Source organism: Ruditapes philippinarum, unplaced genomic scaffold, assembly GCF_026571515.1.
Source record: "Ruditapes philippinarum isolate M1 unplaced genomic scaffold, ASM2657151v2 ctg688_1_1_1_1, whole genome shotgun sequence".
In the NCBI taxonomy this organism is placed as follows: Eukaryota; Metazoa; Mollusca; class Bivalvia; order Venerida; family Veneridae; genus Ruditapes; species Ruditapes philippinarum.
The window spans coordinates 36,072-56,638 of NW_026864940.1; the positions used below are offsets into that span (position 1 = coordinate 36,072).

General features: G+C 31.8%; 1 protein-coding gene across 1 annotated transcript; it reads right to left on the reverse strand.

Moving 5' to 3' along the window:
• Positions 1 to 987: 987 nt before the first annotated feature.
• Positions 988 to 17,740, reverse strand: LOC132727341 (uncharacterized). The gene is made up of 2 exons (XM_060712778.1): positions 17,644 to 17,740; positions 988 to 4,517 (listed from the first exon to the last, which is right to left on the reverse strand). The coding sequence occupies exon 2, from the start codon at positions 4,514 to 4,516 to the stop codon at positions 2,414 to 2,416; it is 2,103 nt and encodes a 700-aa protein (XP_060568761.1). The 5' UTR covers position 4,517; positions 17,644 to 17,740; the 3' UTR covers positions 988 to 2,413.
• Between the last annotated feature and the right edge of the window lie 2,827 nt (positions 17,741 to 20,567).

Sequence of the window (20,567 nt, forward strand, 5' to 3'; positions counted from 1 at the left end):
AGCATATCATGTCTGATTATTTTCTTTCCTTCTCCCCACCAAATGTACTATAAAATTTGGACAGCATTCCATGTCGGATTATTTCCTCCTCCCTTCCAAATGTCTTATAAGTTTTGGACATACATTCGTATGAAGTATAAGTCAAATAATATCATGTGCTTTGAATAGTGACAGGTTTAATCAATGTTTGCAGAACTAAACATAATTATAACTTTATTTGCAACAATACTGATATCCTGAAAGTATCTTTCAATACGTGTTCACGTTTATTTTCTGAAGAATGTAAAACAGCACAAGTGAATGGTTATAAGGTCAATGTCACACTAACTGGTCAAAAGTCAGCTATTAAATAATATTTTTAGCACATACATTTGTCATGCAAAAAGGATTTCTTAGCACACATGTGTAAAATGATATGACGGTTTGTCGTGCTTAATACTTGGAGAGAGACCTAGCTCAAGTTTCAAGGTAACATTTAGAGGTCAAATGTCACCAAGAAGAAAATATTTCCCCACCCATAACTTTTAAATGCATCAAGGAATACAAAAAATGGCACAAATGTGTAGAATGAAAAGGCGGCGTGTATTGCGCAGACTGAGACCCTTAGCTCCAAGTTCAAAGTCATACTTAGAGGTCAAATGTCAGTATTAAGAAAATCTTGCCCGTTACCCTAATTCGGTCAATCATCAAAGAATCCTTAAGTCACATGGCCAAAGTGTTAAGGATATTAAATCCTTGTTATCCTAAAAATTGTGATAATCAATCAATTTTTTTTTTTCACTTTTCAAATTAATATACTGGGACATGTGTGTTTTGTTGGTTAAAATAACGACCATTTAAATATTAAAATCATTTAAACAGTCATCTGTCCTCTAACAAAAGTGTTGAAAATTGCAAAAAAAGACGATGTCCTGTTGTATAGCATTTTCATTGTGATAAAACTGTCTTTTAAACACATTTTTCATATTATTCAGTGTATTGCAAATATAGTCGGGACGTCCGTGTCTTTTAAACACATTTCTGGTTTATGCTCCCGAGCTTTCACAATGTAATCGGGTTTTTTCCCTTATAGTGTTTGTATATATCAGTGTCAGCAGGATAGAAAAATACAAAATCAACAGAGATGGTAATTTTCACTGAGTACATTTTAACTTGCCACAATCCTCAGCAGATGCTCGTGCGGAAGGGGCATTTACTCGCGAGCATAATACCACGAACTTATCGTAAGATTGTGTGTGTCTGAATCTTCACAATTTCGCGAGTCCCAAAGAAATCTACTTGGTACTGGTATCGATAAGAAGTCATTATTTTTCTACTGCTAGTGGCCTCAACTTGATATTGATTTAAGCAACGTTTGTCCTCGCATTGTGTAACTTCAAAGATTGACAATAAATGCATATTTAAGTAGGATCTGTACCCTGACGGCAGATTTATGCAAGATATCGTCCACGCTACCAGGACCAGAGTAGTAAAATCCCTGAATGATTGGCCGCATATGTTAAATATAAATGATCAATATCTTAATAAACGTTCAATTTTCAAATTTCGAATGTTATTATATGTTATTATTCAAATATCAAATATTTCCAGAGAAATCTTAACATTTCACCAATGATTGTTTGTCAGGTTTAAATGGAAAATTATTTCATGAACACCGACCCGGTATAGATTTAAACAAGCATTATAATCTGTTTTGCTTGTTAAAAAAGGATTATGTAAGTGCCGATTTGGCAGCTGAGAATATAATATGTTTTGTGAAAAGATGATGGTCCAAATTTTATCCTTACACATTATTGTTGTTTTGAGACATACTCGAGTAACTACAGAATTTATGAAAATAATTTAAAAAAAGGACTCAAAAGCGGTTCGGATTAATAAAACCTTTATTAATTTAGCTTCAAACATCAAATTCAAAATCAGGCAAATTTCTAAAAAAGCATTTATTTGATATATTATGTAAAATATGTTTCTTATAATAAATGAACGTATCTTTCACAAGACTGTGATGCGACTGAGATTTAATAAGCAACGTTTGTTTCTTTGCTCCCTTTGCAATGGTTATCATAATAAACGATTGTCAGGCATAACATTAAACAATGTGCCAGCCAAGTCCAATCGGCAGTTTACAGTCCGTGTAAGTAAATGGACATGTATTGATATCCATGAAATTAAACAGAAAACATATGAAGTGCAATCATAGATTTGCTTTATCATACAACTGTACAGTAAATAGAACTGTACTGAGGTATATGCTCAAATGGTACACTTGTCCTTTGACAAATGCATAATTGTAATTAATGTCTTTTGAATGAACAGCTCTACAATTTAGAATATACATATACAAAATATCGATGATGTCTTTGTTTGAAAAACATTCAGCTTTTCTTTTGGCATAACAAGCATCACATAACATTTAATTGTGAGATACGTGCTTTCTCAGTAAATTACAAACATGGAACTTTGCGGCGTTGTTCCTTTCTCTTTGTTGAAGAGAAAGCATATAACACCGCATCGCTTCCATTGGTTTGTTCTCCTGTTCCATACATTGACCTACAAGGTTTAGAGCTGTCTCCCTATGACCAAGGTTTTTGCCAGACACGGTAATATTTATAAGGTTACTTAGTGCTCGTTGTTTATCTTGGTATCTTTGTAGATGTCCGTATGTCTTGTACTGTAAAAAGTAGAGAAAAGGGAGAGAATCAACCACTGCAAAGTTCATCCATTGTCTTTCAAGTGAAGTCCTGTGTTGAATGCCATCTCTTGTAGATCTCATCATTTCATATTGTAATTCTCGAGGAACACAGTTGATCTCCATTTGTATGAATCTGACACAAAATGATGTGATACAATTGATGCAATCTTCGTTTCGTTCCCGACATTTTCTTCTAAAGTCTGCAGACTCATTTGACAATGGATATCGCGTGCAACCACATACAGGTTCAACAATATCACAGTTGTAACGATTTTCAGTTTGTCTCAGAATACACTCTGCTCTATCCACAAAATATAAACAATACAAACTTGACGCTGCTTTCAGTCTTCCGGATGAGACATCAGAGTTTAAACCTAGTGAGAGCCACTTAAGTGCTTCATTTAGAACTGCAATATTCTGTCGAAAATTTGATGATACCATTGCACACCCAATGGTAGAATAAAGAAACGGTAACAAACAACGACTTCCAATCTGTTTTGCTCTGGATCCATGTACACTATAGCTTGCTAGCTTTAAGATACATTGTTTGAGATTGATTATATTATCATTTGACAATTTTTTTAAATGCATTAATGAATTATTGCTAATTTTTTTTGCTAAGTTCCCATATAACCAACCCGAAATCTTTTCATTTATGTCACGAGAAGTTGGTATACCATGAGGTATCGCACGATCTGTATGAAATTTGACCTGTAGTCGATTACCAATATCATCAATACTTATTCGAAGCAAACATCTACCGTCACTCTGTATTATGCCCCTTATCTTCCGTAACATGTCAAGCTTCCCTTCTGTAGTAAATTGTCCGGCCATAAGGTTGTTTTCCGGATTGATAAAATGCGGACAATTTTCATTTTCAATATAGCTTTGTAGTTCAAGCAAGCAATATGTAAAACATGTGAAAAGATTGTTCTTTTTCCAAATGTTTCGGTCGGTGTTTTGTATACAGTGTAACACTACAGTTTTACACATAAAACTAGACAAAGCACTTTCCCTTTGAGGTGTAAGAAAAGTTTTCAAAATTATTTTCATCAAAACATAACAATGTAATTGTGTTATGTTTAAATTAAACATGAAGCATCTTTCTCCTAATGATGTCGATATTCTCCATTCTAGTTCCGGGTAAGTACTAATCTTACTGCTAGCACCAACAACAAAACAACCATTACTTACAACATATCTGATCATTTCAGATGTTGGCCATCCGCCTATGCTAATTCTGTCCGGTAAATGTGAAGCTGATTGTGGCAATGAATTACAAGGAAAACCAAACACTATATCAATATCAGTGTATCCTTCATCCCCGGGCACAGCATTCGATGGACCGTGTCTCTCCGCATCTTCATGTAAGCTATTCATAATTGTATTTTTCAATAATATCCTCCCTTTACTGTCTCTGATATAATGTCTATCAGGAATAATTGTCTCAAAGAGAGGCTCATCCGAACGAAGCAGTTGTAAGAAGCAATATCCCATTGTGACATTCTCATCCTGTATCATAAGAAGATTGATCTTATTCTGTTTCCATTCTGACCAGTTCTGTATTACATTATAATCATGTATCACAGACATAGTGTCAGTATCTGAATTGAGTCCATTAGTAGTTGTGCTTTCAGACTGACTCCCAAAATAATATTCAGTGGAGGTAATACCTACTGACCTCCATGACACAGTTCCAATATTTTCCATCAGCATGCTTACTCTTCTTCTTTTCAGCACGATTTCTTCATTGACACCAACATCCTGTAATACCTCAGACAATTTAAGTGACAATGTGTTACTATAATCGGGTGATTGAAACATTCTGTAACGATAAAAATAGACAAATTGTTGTAATGTGAGAAATAAAACTTTGTTAGATATTGTTGTGTGAATTACAGATATAACTAGATTTTTTTGTTGTTGTTGTTTTAATATATGAAACTAGAACGATATTTTGTTTCATTAAAAAATAAAACTGGAAAATGTATGTTCTCTTAAAAAAATAATTACAACACTGCGACAACTATGAAGCGTGCTAATAAAGGCTTTCTGATTATGTCATTATATGATTGCAACTATTAAAAATGACAAAATCCACCACCTAGCGAGGACAACGCTCGGCTTTTAATAACAGGGGAAGAATGTTGTAGTAAAAAGTACTCCTACAAAACATTATTGTATGAAACAAAATCAATTTCAATTCCATATTTTACCTTGACAGTCAATGTCATTCAAAGGTCAATGTCACATATGGTTTCCTTATCATATCTCAAACTCCGTGCACCGGTTACGCTACGGCTAGTAACCACTGCCTTCACACAAATCACGTGATAATGGACTTATCACATGATTATGTAAAGATGGCGGATACGCAAATGAAATCGTTGAACAATTGTTTTGTCTGTTATAAACAGCAACATATAACTTTAGCTCTGGTGTCAAATCTGTCGATATGATTGAAAAAAAAAATTTTTGTTATGTGTAGAATCGAAATTAATTATTACTTGAATGATTTCCCGTTCGAGAAGGCCATTGTTTTGGAAATAAACGGTGCGATTTTAAAATCGTTAAAAACTATTTTCATAAAATTAATGTTTCTAAAATTATTTTTTTTATTTCAGTTCACATCTTACACGTTGCGGTCTTTAAACATTTGCAAAACCGTGTTTACTTTTTAAAATTAAAAAGAATTTTGAAAAAGTCATATTGTCAAAAGTCTTGACGAAAATGCTATGATGGCAGAGATCTAATTCTGTAAGGGGAGATTACTGCGTGGGAGATTGATCATATCTGTTTTGCGATAAGTGCTCTCTTGCCCAAAAATGAACCAAATCTATAAATAAATAACAAAGTTATGACAATGTAAGCAAAATTCAGAAAAAAAAAATGTTACATTTAGGTGTCTTTGTTTTGTTGTTGTTGTTTTGTTTCTCATGTGTTTTATTTTTCATTTCGACAAATTCAATTTTGTAAATGCTTACTAATGAAATCTAACTAATAAATTTTAATTTCACATTATTGTTTTAATCGTTCTCCGCTAAAATTCTTTTCTGGTGCAATTTACGTCATCAGCAGGTAGATTGGACGGAGTGTAACGCAAATATCAATAGCATATTTGGAAACAATCTCTCGCTGCGTAAAATATATAATAGAACGTAGTTAGGCCCTGAAAAATATTACGTGTTTTCGGTAATCGACTCAACTTTGATAAACCTGCAGACCGAAGATTTCTGTCAGGTCCTCTTCGTACACACGGTAGGTACACACGGAAGAAAAATAAATGATATAATTCTACCAAACACCATTTAAGATTGTAGATCTAAAGAGATATTTAACATTTGATGTCGTTTCATCTTAGCATTAAAATTTAATAGACAAAGCAATAATAAACTTATACACTAGCGAGTAACGATGCAAATTTATTGACATGTTATTATTAAGCTAGACGTTTAAAATGTAACGTTAAATCTCATTTTTCAATACCTTTTAGATTTAGTGTTTAAAATTAGTTATGTCCAATAGGATTGCAGTATTTCAAATGAATCGTAACACATTTACTTAAACTGGTAAAAACTATGTGAATCAGTTTAGTAAATCAACGGTTTATCACACTAAGCAGGTTTATGTTTATTAGTACGTATTTACAAAATTAAATTGGCCACGCGGTACTAATAAACTATAATCCATACTAAAAATCAATCATATTTAAAAAGGCACATATACGTTCGTTTTATCATGTTCAGTCATTATTAAAAACAAAATATGAAACAATTAATGCATATTATAATTAAGTGTCACATGTAAATATTTATATATGTAAAGTGATATGATGCGGTATATTCATGAAAATAACTTACTTTTAAACTGTTCTTACACTTTGATCTTATTATAAACAAAGTTATTTCGCAAGCGTCGTAGTGAAAAAAAGTAGAAATTTCAATTTTTATTTGTACTTCCTCTTTCGATTTGTATACCTAGGAAACGTAACTTTTTCTGTAGTAATTGACAACTTTGCTTACTTATTAAGTCCCTTGAATTTAGCCGATATTTGTTCAAATAATACATTTAAGAATTTAAACACTTTAATTACGTTGATTATTTTTATTCATTTATTTTATTTATTATTATTTTTTTATTATTATTTATTCATTTTTGATAAACAACTCTAACAGCTATGTTATCATAAAAACGTGATTTTTAAAAAACTGTCTCTTTTAATTATTCTATGTTATTTTCTCTGTTTCCAATTCAGCTTTCTTGTCCTATCTATATGCTTTTCATTACATGTATTTGGACCCCTGTTTATTGCATTTTTTGCGATTGTGTTTTAGTGTTCACGCGGTTGTGCATGCGCGCGTTTTGTGTGCATGTATGGACAATGTTAGAACCACCACCATACAGAGCTACAGCAAATGATGAAATCCCAAGAAAAGTTGTTTTGAATGCCCTTGTATGAGGAGCATATCTTAATTAGTGGTAACAACTCAATTTAACGTAGCTTAAAGTCTTTAGCGTACCAGTTTATATACTATGACATGACGTGAACCGCATCAGATGAAAAACAAAAATGTTAAAAAAGCGGCTAATAAAGAATTGGAAGCCAGAACTAAATTTAACCATGATTTGCACGTGAAACTAAAAGTATGAATTACCGTTGGAAAGATTATTGATTTTTCCAAACAACTGTTTATTATCGCACGATTTGCACGTGCAGTAAAATTTTAGCAAGTCGTTCAAATACATGGGGTTTTGTTTATTGGCTGTAAACATGGCTGAGTTGCATTCTGATTTGAGAGAGGAGCAAATAGCTTATTGCAAAACTCGAAAGTTTTTTAGTAAATGCGCGTCAGAAATAAAAACGGATCTAGATTTAGTTTATGGAGAAAATGCACTTCCATGTCGTTCAATTGCCAGGAAAGTGTCAATGTTAAAGGAAGGTAGAACTAATGTTAAGGATTATTCCCGCCCTAGGCGCCCAATTTCCGCAAAAAGATATCAGCACGGTCAAAGCCATAATTGATGACGATGAAAGAAATACCATGGAGGAGATAAGTGACATATCGGGCCCTAGTGCGATATATGTGTTTTCCATCTTGAGAAAAAAGATAAAGTTAAGGAACGTGTGCGCCCGTTAAATTAGGCATTTGCTAATTTCTGACCAGCAAAGGGAGCGGGTTAGAAACGTCTCGGCCTTATTGACTAGGTTCAATGATAAAGACTCTAGATGCCTGAAAGAAATTTCCACAGTGGAATAAATGCGTTTCAATGATTCTATCCCGACAATAAACTCAGTAACAAAATGTAGGTAGGTGAAAAAAGGGATCGCCTAGTTGTTGCTCGATGTAGCAGGAGCGTTTATTAAGAGTTATGTTCGCTCAATTTATTGCTAGTGATGGAATAGTTGCTGGTGTCGCTGTGCCTGAGAGGGGTAGTGTTACTTGAACATTTTACCGTGACAATGTTCTTTCTGCTGTAGTAAATCACAACATTACAAAAGAAACCTAAGGCCCGGGTTGCGCAGGATCCATGATCATAGACCTGCGCACCGGTCAGCCTTAGTTCAAGTTCATTTAGAGGAGCAGCGAATTGAGGTTTTGCTACATTCCGACTATAAACCTGACCTCTCTCCTTGTGCTTTTTGGTTAAATCCACACATTAAATCTTGCCTTTGCGGTAGCCGGTTCGAAACCCGTGATGCCGTCGGAACCCAAATAACAGTTCAAAATGCTTTTTATATGGAATATGAGGCTGGAAATGTGTTAAGACACCGTGGTGAATATTTTGAAGGACCTACTTATCATCTTTAACAGGTAAGATTTAGTTTTTTTTACAAATACGCTCTTATTAAAATATCCCCCGTTTAATATTATGCAATTTTCCTATCATGCATACAATTTGAATTAACAAGCAGCTTAATGATATAAGGTTTGTTTTAAGTTAGGAAACTTTTTACTTAATATATTAATCACGAAACCATAAAAATGTTTAAACTACATAATGTTTGGCGAATTATATATGAAAACATTGTCATTATTTATCTTATGTCTTCTTATATAAAATTGTTTTATTTCTTTTTAAAACTCTATTCTTAGAACAGTAATCTTTTAGAACTTATTTTTTCAAATTTAAAATCATTGCATTTACAAGCCGTATTTTACAGAAAATACTGTAGAAAAACTTTATCTGCATTATTCATTAATTCCTTCACAATGCCTAATTTATTTTGTCGTAATGTCATTTTCATGAATTTGCAAAGTAATTTCAGATATATGCGCGAATTAAATACTTCATTAGTTCACATTTTACGTCACAAATTTACAAATTCAACTTCACATTCACCTCATGTATTCATCATGTAGAATTATTTTTAAAAAAACAAGTCATGTGTCTACTTTCTGTTTGTTAATGAAGTTTGACGGACAATTTATGAAATTTACTTAACGGAAAGTTGAGCAGAGCTTTTTTCAGTGCGTGCTTGCCACGTTATGTCCATCGTTAAACGTCATTATAAGGCTTTAATCACCGTCTAAAACCTTTAAAGTCTGTATAAAACTTTTCAATAGTATTATGAAACTGATCAATAAGCCTTAAAATTTATTAATGACATAACATGATTGTACAATTTTGGTAGAAGACAAAATTTTAAAGCCTCCATCTAACTTTTAAATTGTTCTTGTAGTATGATTTTCCTTCTAAACAAAATTATTGCAAATATGCGTCGTTGTCAAAACAAAAGAGTGAAAATCCATATATTTATGTGTACTTCCTCTTTCGATTTGCATGCCTAGGAAACGTAAATCTTTACATAATAATTCAATATTGGCCTGATATTAAGTCATAAGTCCCTTGAATAAGCTGATTTTTGTTTCAAAAATTATAATATTAAGAGGAAATTTTTTCGTTCGAGAGAAATATGGAATATATTTTCACGAAACATTATAAAATGCCACATATTTTCACGAGCCGGGACGGCGTGGCCGAGTGGTTAACGCGTCGGACTAGTAATCTAAGGATTGCTGACCGCGTGGGTTCAAACCCTGTCAGGGGCAAGCCGTTGTTTCCTTGAGCAAGAAACTTAACATTCATTGCTTAGTACTGGTTGGTTCCAGGAACGGATTCGAGAGTGTTTCAATAAGCTTATAGCTTCCAACACAATCAAACTAAAATAAATTTGTATAAACTATAAACTAAACGTCTGTACAGTGTTAATGACTGAATAAAAGATATTCGTGTCCGGATTTATTTATTTACTTAGTTAGACCTACAGGTGGCAGTATCGATGTTTAGTTTAAACAATATTTTATTTCTATTTTACAACATAAATATATACAGTAAGCATATACAATAACACTGATATATTTCGTGGATTGGAAAACAAGTCAAATGTGACTTATGTAAATTCCTTTCCACACATATTAATGTACTTGCAATAAAAAATATGCACATATTTGGTTAGAATAATACAGAAAAGAGAACTCAGATAACTAATTAAAAAGAATAAATTTGTAAGTCATTATTATCTAGAGTAGATCTAGTAGAATAAGAAAAATTTCTGTTTCAAAATTGTTTCATAATATTGGGAGATTACTCCAAACAATGTCTATTACAAGATAAAATATTGTTTTTAACTAGTATTCAATTTAAGTAAGTTTTTTCAAAAGATTTTGTTTAGAAAGTTTCGAAAAAAAGAGACTAAAGTATTTAAATGAAGTTTTGAATTTAGATAAAGAATAGAGAATATATGTCTGCACACAATATTATCGGGAAGTGATGGACAGAAAAAAGTTGATATTAGTTAGTAAAACGTTTGGAACCTAGGATAAACTGTTGAACTTTAAGAATGATTTTTTTTTCGTTCGTGTTAAAGCTCAGGCGCTCGTCTCCGTACAAGAGATTGTTATGGAAGGGGGCGTAAATACATGCTTCTGATGATATCATAACGAGGTCATGAAAAGAAAAAGTGATGCACTGTCTCTATTTCGCCACATAGACATAATGGAGACTTGATAATAGACTTTCGATGAAGGTCAAAGTTCAGGGACCTACAATCTAAACGAAGACGTGCGTGCAATATTTGGCCTATACGGCTTCTTACATTTAATAAAGGAAAGGCTTTTGTTTTGTTTTTATTAAGGCAACGTTTAAAGGCAGCAACAGAAGATGAGTTTCTTGTATCTACAGGTAGTAAGTTCCATTCTCTTACTGCAGAAGGAAGAAATGATGAGCTATATATTTGTGTCCTTGAGTTTACTTGTCTGTGATTTCTGAGGTGGTAGGACTCGTTGTGTTGGGGTATCAGATCAGAGAGATAGTTTGGAGTAATTCCATTGTACATTTTAAAGAATAAAACTAGTTTATGTTGTTTACGCCTTTCGGCCATAGTATCCCATTTGAGGTCGTTAAGTAATTTACTTATATTGCATACTTTTGTTGCACCTGTTACTATTCTTGCTGCTTCGTTTTGAACTGCCTCAATTTAATTTTTTAACATGTTCGAGAAGTTATCCCATGTAACGTCGGCGTACTCAAGGATAGGGCGGATAAAAGACATATACATTCTTTCCAAGCTTGAACGATTGAGGAGAAATTTCAGTGATCCCATGACGCCTACTCTCTGTCAAGCTTTTCGCAATATTATAGATATATGGGTATCCCATTTTACATTTTCAGAAAGGGTAACACCAAGATGTGTGTGATTTTGTACACGTTTGATTGGAATTCCATTCATTTGAATTGGGGGATGGTTTACTTGTTTTATTTTTCTTGAAAATATCATGGATTCTGTTTTGGACGGATTAAAAGTAACCAGCCAAGCCTTTGACCATTCATGAATTTTTTGAAGGTCGTCATTTAAATGCTTCGCTGCGTCTATGGGATTCTCTTCAATGATATAAAGGCTCGTGTCGTTTGCAAAAAGTCGTATGCTTGAATTTACATCGACAACGATATCGTTTATATATATCAAGAAAAGCAGAGGTCCGAGGATCGAGCCCTATGGTACGCCGGCATTAATTGATGACCATTTAGAAGAACAATTAGCGAATAAAACGCGTTGTTTGCGATCAGAGAGATAGGAAGTGAACCAGTTGAGAAGGGAGCCGTTTATTCCAATTGAGGTAAGCTTATGTAAGAGACCTCGATGCCATACTCGGTCGAATGCTTTAGAGATATCGCAAAACACAGCGCGAACCTCCAAGCTTCGTCAAGAGCTTTGCAAATCTCGTTATATATGTATGTAATTTGATTAATGGTGGAGTCACCTTTGATGAAACCGGATTGATAAGACGTGAGGAGGTTGTTGGTAATACATGTAATATAGTTGTATTGTATTTGTGAATACACCTCTCCATTAGTTTACCTATACAACTTAAAAGAGAAATGGGTCAGTAGTTCGAAGGCTTAGATGGGTCATTCTTTTTTAATTTAGCAGTGACATTGGCTATTTTCCAGGAGGTAGGAAAGGTACATTTTGAAAGTAATATGTTGAAAAAGTCAGCCAAAGGTTTAGACAGAACAGTACATCCTTCTCTTAGTAATCGGGGATGAATAAGATCTGGGCCACAGGCTTTTCGACGGGTCGATTAACGAGATAGCATCTTTGACATCTTCTTCTGTAATTGTAATTTGGGGAAGAGATGAGTTTGTGTGCAAATTCAGATTTGGGAGTTGTGTGTTTTGACTGTCAATGTTTGATTGTGTACAAAAGAAATTATTAAGTAGTTCTACCTTCTCTTTGTTAGTATTTGCAGAAATTCCGTTATCAAGGAGGACTGGGATTGCTGGTTTTGATTGCTTTTGTGTAAAAGATTTTGTCAGTTTAAACCAGTTCTTCGTTGAAGTATTTGATGAGTTTATTTGTTCAATTAATTTATTTTTATATTCATTTTTACTTCTTCTTATTTGTTTGGCAACCGCATTTCTGATTGTTCTAAATTGTTGCCTTTTTGCGTTTTCTTATTAGTTTATGTATTTTGTTGGTCATCCATGGAATATCGTGTGGTCTTATTGTTACTATTTTGTTAGCAATATTGTTGTCTGCGGCATTTAATATGGTACTAGTAATTCGGTTGACTGTTTCATCTATATCATTGTCAGTGTTTATTATGGATTGTCAGTCTGCTTAGTTAATTTCATTTCTGTAGCCAGAGTAATCACCCCTGTCATAAAGCCATATTTTGCGTTTGTATGTGGTACCCTTTGGTTTCGAAAATTTCATTACTGATACGATTGGACAATGAAAACGAATAATATCTGGAATAAATGGGTCTGCAACAAAACTTGTTAAGATATGATTTGTGTTCTTTACGAACATTACATCGAGTAATGAGCAAGAGCTTTCTGTAAAGTGGGTTGGTGTAGTAATAAGTTGTTCTGCATTTCAAGAGGCTATAAGATTAGACAATTTGTTTGAATTAGATTTTAGAAGATTTATGTTAAAATCGCCAGCAGTCAGGATATTGTCAGATCTCTCGGAAAATGCTTGATCTATACACTGTTCAAGAAGAAGCCAATGCTGATTGTTAGAGTCTGGGGGTCTATAAATACCACTTAGAAGAAGTTTACGACTGTTTATATCATGTTCCACCCATACACATTCGATGCTACGTACAGATAAATCAGATCTTGTATGAAATCTTAAGCCCTCTCTGACATAGATCGCTACTCCACCACCGACTCTGTCTGTTCTGTCGCAACGAACCGGGCATTGGAAGTTTGATATTTCAATGTCATTGTTATGCACTTCAGGACGCAGCCAGGTTTCAGTAAAAATAAGAATATCATATGGCTGTGTTTCGAGTTCAAGTATATCAAGCTTAGGTCTAAGACTCTGAATATTTAAACACGTAATACTTAACCCACTATTTATAAGCTCAGAAGTAGAAGATGCAAAAGATGAGTCGGTGCTAGAGTTGTTTTCAGCAAATGGACCAGTATTAGAATGAATATCTCCAGCACAAAGTAATAGTATTGATAGTCATTGAGGAAGTAGAAATACAGAGTAAAAAAGGATGATGATAACCAATGTGTATTTGTCATTGCTTCCAGGTTCTGTCTGTGACACTGTCGTATTTGAATGCATAAACGATATCATGGGGGATGGTATCTAACAACATTTAATAAGTAAGGTATCAGAGACAGAACTGAGGATATATATGTTTATTTGTCACATTCTCCACAAAAATACCGTGTGCAGGTACATTAAAAATGAAACTTATAGAGAAATGAATAAAAAATGAATCAATGGTAGTCATAATAAGAGTGTTGGTGCATCGCTAATGATTAAGATTACTACGGAAATGTGTCTTGAAAAGTATAGAGAATTGTATTTTTCTTAGTGCCGATAAATATAACTGTTTCCTAAAAACTTAATATTAAGTCTGTAGCAAAATGCATGATATGGCATAGTACTGACACAAAAAGGGACAATTACTAACATTTACAAAATATGACAAGTACATAAAGACAAACAATTAGCATTATTTACAAAGAAAATCATATACATGAAAACAAAATAATTACAAGTAATTGAGTTGAGCATGGCTATTTTGATTTTTTTTTTAAATGTTTTGTTTCTTGTTAAATTTGAATTTAAAAGGGATGTAAAGACTTAGTATTTTATGCTTTTATGCAGCTGAACTCTTTACCAAAAATGACTGGTGCATCATTACTTTTAATTTAAAGAAAGGACAATATTTATCAATTCAATAAATATGAAATGTCTGAAAAAATTTATATAAAATTTTGCAGTATAAGTCCAATATCAAAACAAGAAATAACAAGTTAAACAAAATGGTAAAGACCAATAAAACTTTATCATCCTTAATTTAGTATTCAGTTCAAAATTATTTTATTCAGAATCGAAGAAATTTGAAGAAGAAAATTATTGCCTGGTACAGTAATTTATAAGTTTTGGCGCCTATTTTACATGGCTTTTCCTGTAGATAAGATCATTTGATCATTTGCAAAAATAATGGTTCAATATTAAAGTGGTACAGAAAAAAAAGAAAGCAAAAGAACAAACAAACAAAACACGAGACAAGATAAGATCATTTACAAAACGAACGGTTCAGTATTTAAGTGGTACAGAAAGAAACAACAACAAAAGAAAGCAATATAATAAAATAAAATAAAAAAAAACACGAAAAACAGTAAAAATGAAATAAGATAATTGTTATCAATTACATAATTATATGACAGGTAAGTAAAGAGAAGTCAATACTTTTTACACTGAAAAAAAAACAACAACAAAACAACAACAAAAAAAAAACAAAAAAAACAGGGATTTTACAAGTTTATGAAACACGAATATATGTTTGATTCTTTTCCATGTGTTATATTTTCATGATATTATATATAAGGCAATATTTTTACTGAATTAACATCGTTTTTATTTGAAATATGTTTTAAGGTTATTGTTACTATATTTCCCGTAACATTTTATTAAATGAGATATTCACTGTATGAAGAAAACATATATTACAAATAAAACTACACGTATATAGAATTACGAGAGAAAAATAGTTTATAATCTAGTTGAAGCCGAATTCGTATTAAGGATTCTAAGGCCATTTTAAAACGAAAGAAAATAATAAGCTGGTATATTCGTAACGGTCAGTTTGTGAAATCTTTGACTTACTGTTATAAAAATGTAAACAACTCAACCGTTAAATGATCGGTATTACAAACACACAGATAAAAGTATCGATGTTTGGACACCCCACACCTATCTGTCCCTGGACCCCTACTTCAACCCTGAAAAAAAAAATAATTCAACACTCTACGCCTTACTATAAGGTACCAAATACAAAACCACCGATTAAATTATTTTTTTTAAAAATCCACTCAAAATTATAGTTTTAACTATAATTTTGATAATGATATTTTTTTAAATTCAACAAAAAAATGTTATGTATTTATCAGATTTTTCAAGCAAACTAGCGAAAGAAGTCCCCTAAAATAAATATGAGTTTTTACTCCGCCCTTTTTTATATTAATATTTCATATTTATTTTTAAAAAATATGAAATATATTTGACTGATATAGCACAATATTTCATGGGTAAAATTAAATAATACTTGTTTTTATTTAACTCTTATTTTTGATTGATATTTATATCTTAGAAGTATATATTTGTTTGAGTTTTTATGATGTAATAATGATATGTTACTGAAGTGTACATGTGCAGTTTTTCAGGTAATCTGTACATACTAAAGACTGGATATTAAAAGGTGTATGCTGGCTTGTTTTGTCATGCATGCGTGTCTGATAAGAAAGTTTTTAGCATATCCGTTTGAATGGAAACATCTGGAATTTTTTCAGTTTTTCTTTCGATAATTCTATAATGATATAAACCATGGCTTATTCTTTCTCAAGTAATTTTCATCAGACAAGGATTATACATGGAGTGGCATGGTTATATTGACCTTTAACCTTATTACCACAAACATCAATAGAGGTCATCTACTGGCCATGAGCAATGTCCCTACCGAATGAAATAAATCAGGGTTTATTTTTTCTCAATGGGTAACAGGCCGTTAGTTAGTACTTAATGATCAATTCTATAACCGGATGGTGCCCGCTTTTTAGTGGAGTGGAACATAACATATTAGGCAAAATAAATGTCTGATTTATGGGTCCTTGATAGTGACCTCCTTTTATGATTTGATTCTTAAGACATGTATTAAGTTTCAAGTGAATAACTTCAGTAGTTTCAAAGATTATTGTTGCACGTAAGAATTTAACAAGAAATATATTAAGATTTTTTTTTTAAAAATCATAAATATAGTTTAATCTGATTGGTTGCTTAAGTTGTGTGCACGACTTAATTATCTCGTGCACACGATTAAGTAATTTGTGCGCAAACCACAATATCTCGTGATCACGACTTAATTATTTCGTGCGCTAGAGATAAATAAATCATACACATAGTATGTCACAAGGCTGTTATCATACTACAAGAGATATCCTGTCAATTCTTATATTCTAGCAGTTTCTAGCAATAGGTGCTTTTTTTCTTAAATATCAGAGATATTATGAAGCTTTACAAATATTCTTGTAATTGATATTTTTCAACTCAATCTCAAAATTATCAAAATATCTTACAATATTTGCTCGTAACTGAGTTGTAATATCTTTGATAAAATTTACCATACATATTTGAATACGTACATTTCCTGAAGTACTTCATTGAGTTGAACACAATTTTGTAGGGGGGGGGGGGTATTGAAAACATATATGTGTGACGTACATTATGCATCAATTATTGTGAATATTTTATTTTCATAAAAGGTTATTTATTTTAAGACGCTATTATTAGATCAGTTATCCTGATGACCTTATTTTTATATTTAGAAACATTTTATGAAATCTAGAACTCGAATTGAAATCTTGATAAATTAAATGTGAGATTGAAATTGTGAAATATAAATGCTTAGAAATCATATAGTTAGATATGCAACGATGTGAATGTGATAATTTATCAAGTTGTATTTATGCACTAAAATGCTTAACATAATGTTGAAATTATTGAATCGATTAACATAAACCTGAAATCTAAAATTATCGCGTTGAACAGCTGAGTCATCAGTGCTAATGTGTTTCAGTTTTTCTATTTTCTGTTTGAACATGACGTATGTGTCGGAATGATTATGAAAATAACTAACAACAGAAAGTAACATGATAACTTTTTCCAATTCTAGTTAACTAATTTCAGTGCGTGTTCGCCCCGTTGTGTCTATCGTTACGATTATAAGTCATTTTAAGAATGTAATCACCGTTTTAACGTCACAATTAAAGCCTGAATTTAGCTTATCAATTTTGTTATGAAACTGATCAATAAGTCTTAAAATCATTGCATAACCCGTTTGTCAATATCATGGAAATGGTAGAAGACAAAATATTACAGCCTAAATTAGAGCACGAAAAATATTTTATCATTAATAACTTACCTTTGAACTGTTCGGTCGACTTTTTGCCTTCTTAATAAAATTATAGCCAATATGCGTCGTTGTCAAAACAAAACAGTAAAAAATCCTATTTTTTTCTACTTCCTCTTTCGCTTTGTATACCTAGAGAACGTAACTCTTTACATAATAATTCAAACTTTGCCTGATATTAAGTCCCTTGAATTAGCCGAAGTTTAATAATAATAATAATAATAATAATAATAATAAATACATATATTTTATTAATTTGTTATTTTTGATTGATTTTTTTTGTTGTAGTATCATTTATAACTTCATTAAAATTGTTCTTTTATATGATTCTCCTTCTAAATGAAATTATTGCATATGTTTCGAAAACAAAATACGTAAAAACACTATTGAAAAACATATATACGCCAGTAGAATGATAGTGCAATAAAATAATAAATCAGTTTTTATAGCATTTATAAAGACATTTTCCTAAATACAATTACAATTTTACACGAGCTCCTAGAAGAACAAACGGACAGTCATACTGGAAAATGGCTCCTAATTAATTTAAATGTTCTTAACATCTGCACCAGTGTTCACAAAGATTTAAGGATCAGATTAAAAATCAGGATCAAATTTAAAAACTCTAATATTGTTACAATAATATTGTACTTATTAATATAATTATATCCTTACAAAGGTCACAACGTTATAAAAAGTGAGCACTTTAACCTACAATAGATTCTATAATTATGGCACTTTACTGGATTTCAAGTGATTAAGGTTTAGATAGTGTGATATGTTTCCGTGCGAATGTAAAATTAAAAATGTGTAAGTCGCGCAAACATAAACTTGGAAACCAGCGCATAACATAATGTTCCTCCAATTGTGATCTTGGACGCGCGCGCTTATATTTCAGACTACTATATCACATTTTCATGGACTTTAACGACCCATTTATATTATCCATTGTTATCCATTGGGACTGAGAGATAATATTTTGGGTGAGGTCTCTTGGAAAATGTTAGCTAGTCTAAATGTTTTTGACGAACTATATTAAAACATTGTTAGTATTTTTTAACTTGAATAGTTTATTAATTATACGTATTGTTTTCTTTTACAAACCATACCTTGTGTAGTTGATCCTATTTAAAACCATTTCATAAAATAGACGTACTTTACAGAAAGAACGGTAAGAATATTTAACCTTTGTTGATTCATCAATTTAAACGACTTCACACTAATCAATTAATTTACTAAAGTTTACATTTCCACATCAATTTCATGGATTTGATTTTTTGTATATTCAATCAATTGAATTTATGATTATAATACATAATGCACTTCAACTCCATGGCACAATTCCAACGTCACATATCAGATAATCCCACGTTTGAATACACAATGTCAAAGTATCTAATTAAAAATCATGAATAAGCAATTTTAACTTTAGGAAAATTTCTGTTTTATGATGACGTTTATAAAGTCAATATTTATCAATAGATAATAATCATTAAATTCTTGTTAAAATTATCTCCTGTTCAGGTCTCAAGTTTGAAAATATATGGTTATATGAGGATACATCAAAACAGTATAAAAACCTAGATAGGTCAATTTAGATTATTTGCTATAATTATACCTTCTTGTTTACATTATACTAAAGAAGGAAGAGAAATAGTAATTTATCGATAATTTTTGTAAACTATGGTAAATTATATGAATATAGGTTCTGATTTAAAACTACGTAGATAACAATTACAATTTAAGCGCTTTAAATCATTACATTGTGACAAATCAGTTATTATACAGAGTATAAACAAATTGTGGAATGATTTCCATCGCTAGTTTGTTCAGTTCTTTGTTATAATACTATTGCAAATATGAGTTTTATCACCAAGGGTTCCTTACTTATAATGATCGTCAATTTATAATACCGTCAAATATTACCTTAATTTCAACCCATAGACATCACAGCATTTCCAATCTGAGAGATAGCTGATCCCCAGTTCACCGATATAACTTTGATATTGACATAGTACTAGTTTTTGTACATTAATTTAGATATTGCGGCATTTAACGGTAATGTTGAGACATTTAACGGTGCTACATTCAACCTTACAAATGCAACATTTAGCGGTAGAAGATTTTACGACATTTAGCAGCGGTTAAAAACAAATGATTAAACCTGGTTTATTGATATTGAATTGAAACATAAAGTCGGGTTGTACCATATTTTTTCAAGTAGATGTTAGAATATTGGATACAAAAAAAACTAATCGTAATGATCATCTGATTAGTTAATTGATTATTTAGCTTATGTTGTTAGACAATGATTGTACAGAGAATTTTATGTTGTAAATTGATTCATTCATTTATAACGACCTCTCTACCCAACTCGACACCCCATCTATGTTCTATCCTTTCAGCAATTTTAGATCATTTTGGTTTATATCATACTTACAGGCATAACAACAGTTAAGAGCGAATACAGACAATTTCAATATGTTTTTTTTTTCTTATTTATTTTTTTGTTTGGTTACTATATATTTTCTTTCAAGAAGAAATAACCGGGCGAGAGCAATATCGACAATTTCTTACAATGTTTACAGATACTTTTACGAGAATCGGATCGTCATTTTTAAAGTACATATTTCCCTTCGAGGTAAAGAAAATCAATTTGACTCTACTGACTTGCAATATATCTATATATAACATAATTTACGTCCGTTTGCCGTTCCATCTTAATTTGTGCCATCCCTTTGTTCATTGTAAACTATGGTGGAAATGGAATCTTTCAATACGGTTTCACGTCTAATTAATTAATTTTATGTTGTATGTAAAACAACCGAGATGAAGGATTATATGGTCAAGGTGACACTAAATGGTAAAATAACAGCAATGAGAAAATATTGTCCCGTTCAAAACTCTGTCATGCTTCAAGAAATAATGAAATATTT

Coding starts and splice junctions, on each gene's coding strand:
- LOC132727341 (XM_060712778.1), bottom strand. CDS start 4,516: ATGTTTCAATCACCCGATTATAGTAACACATTGTCACTTAAATTGTCT.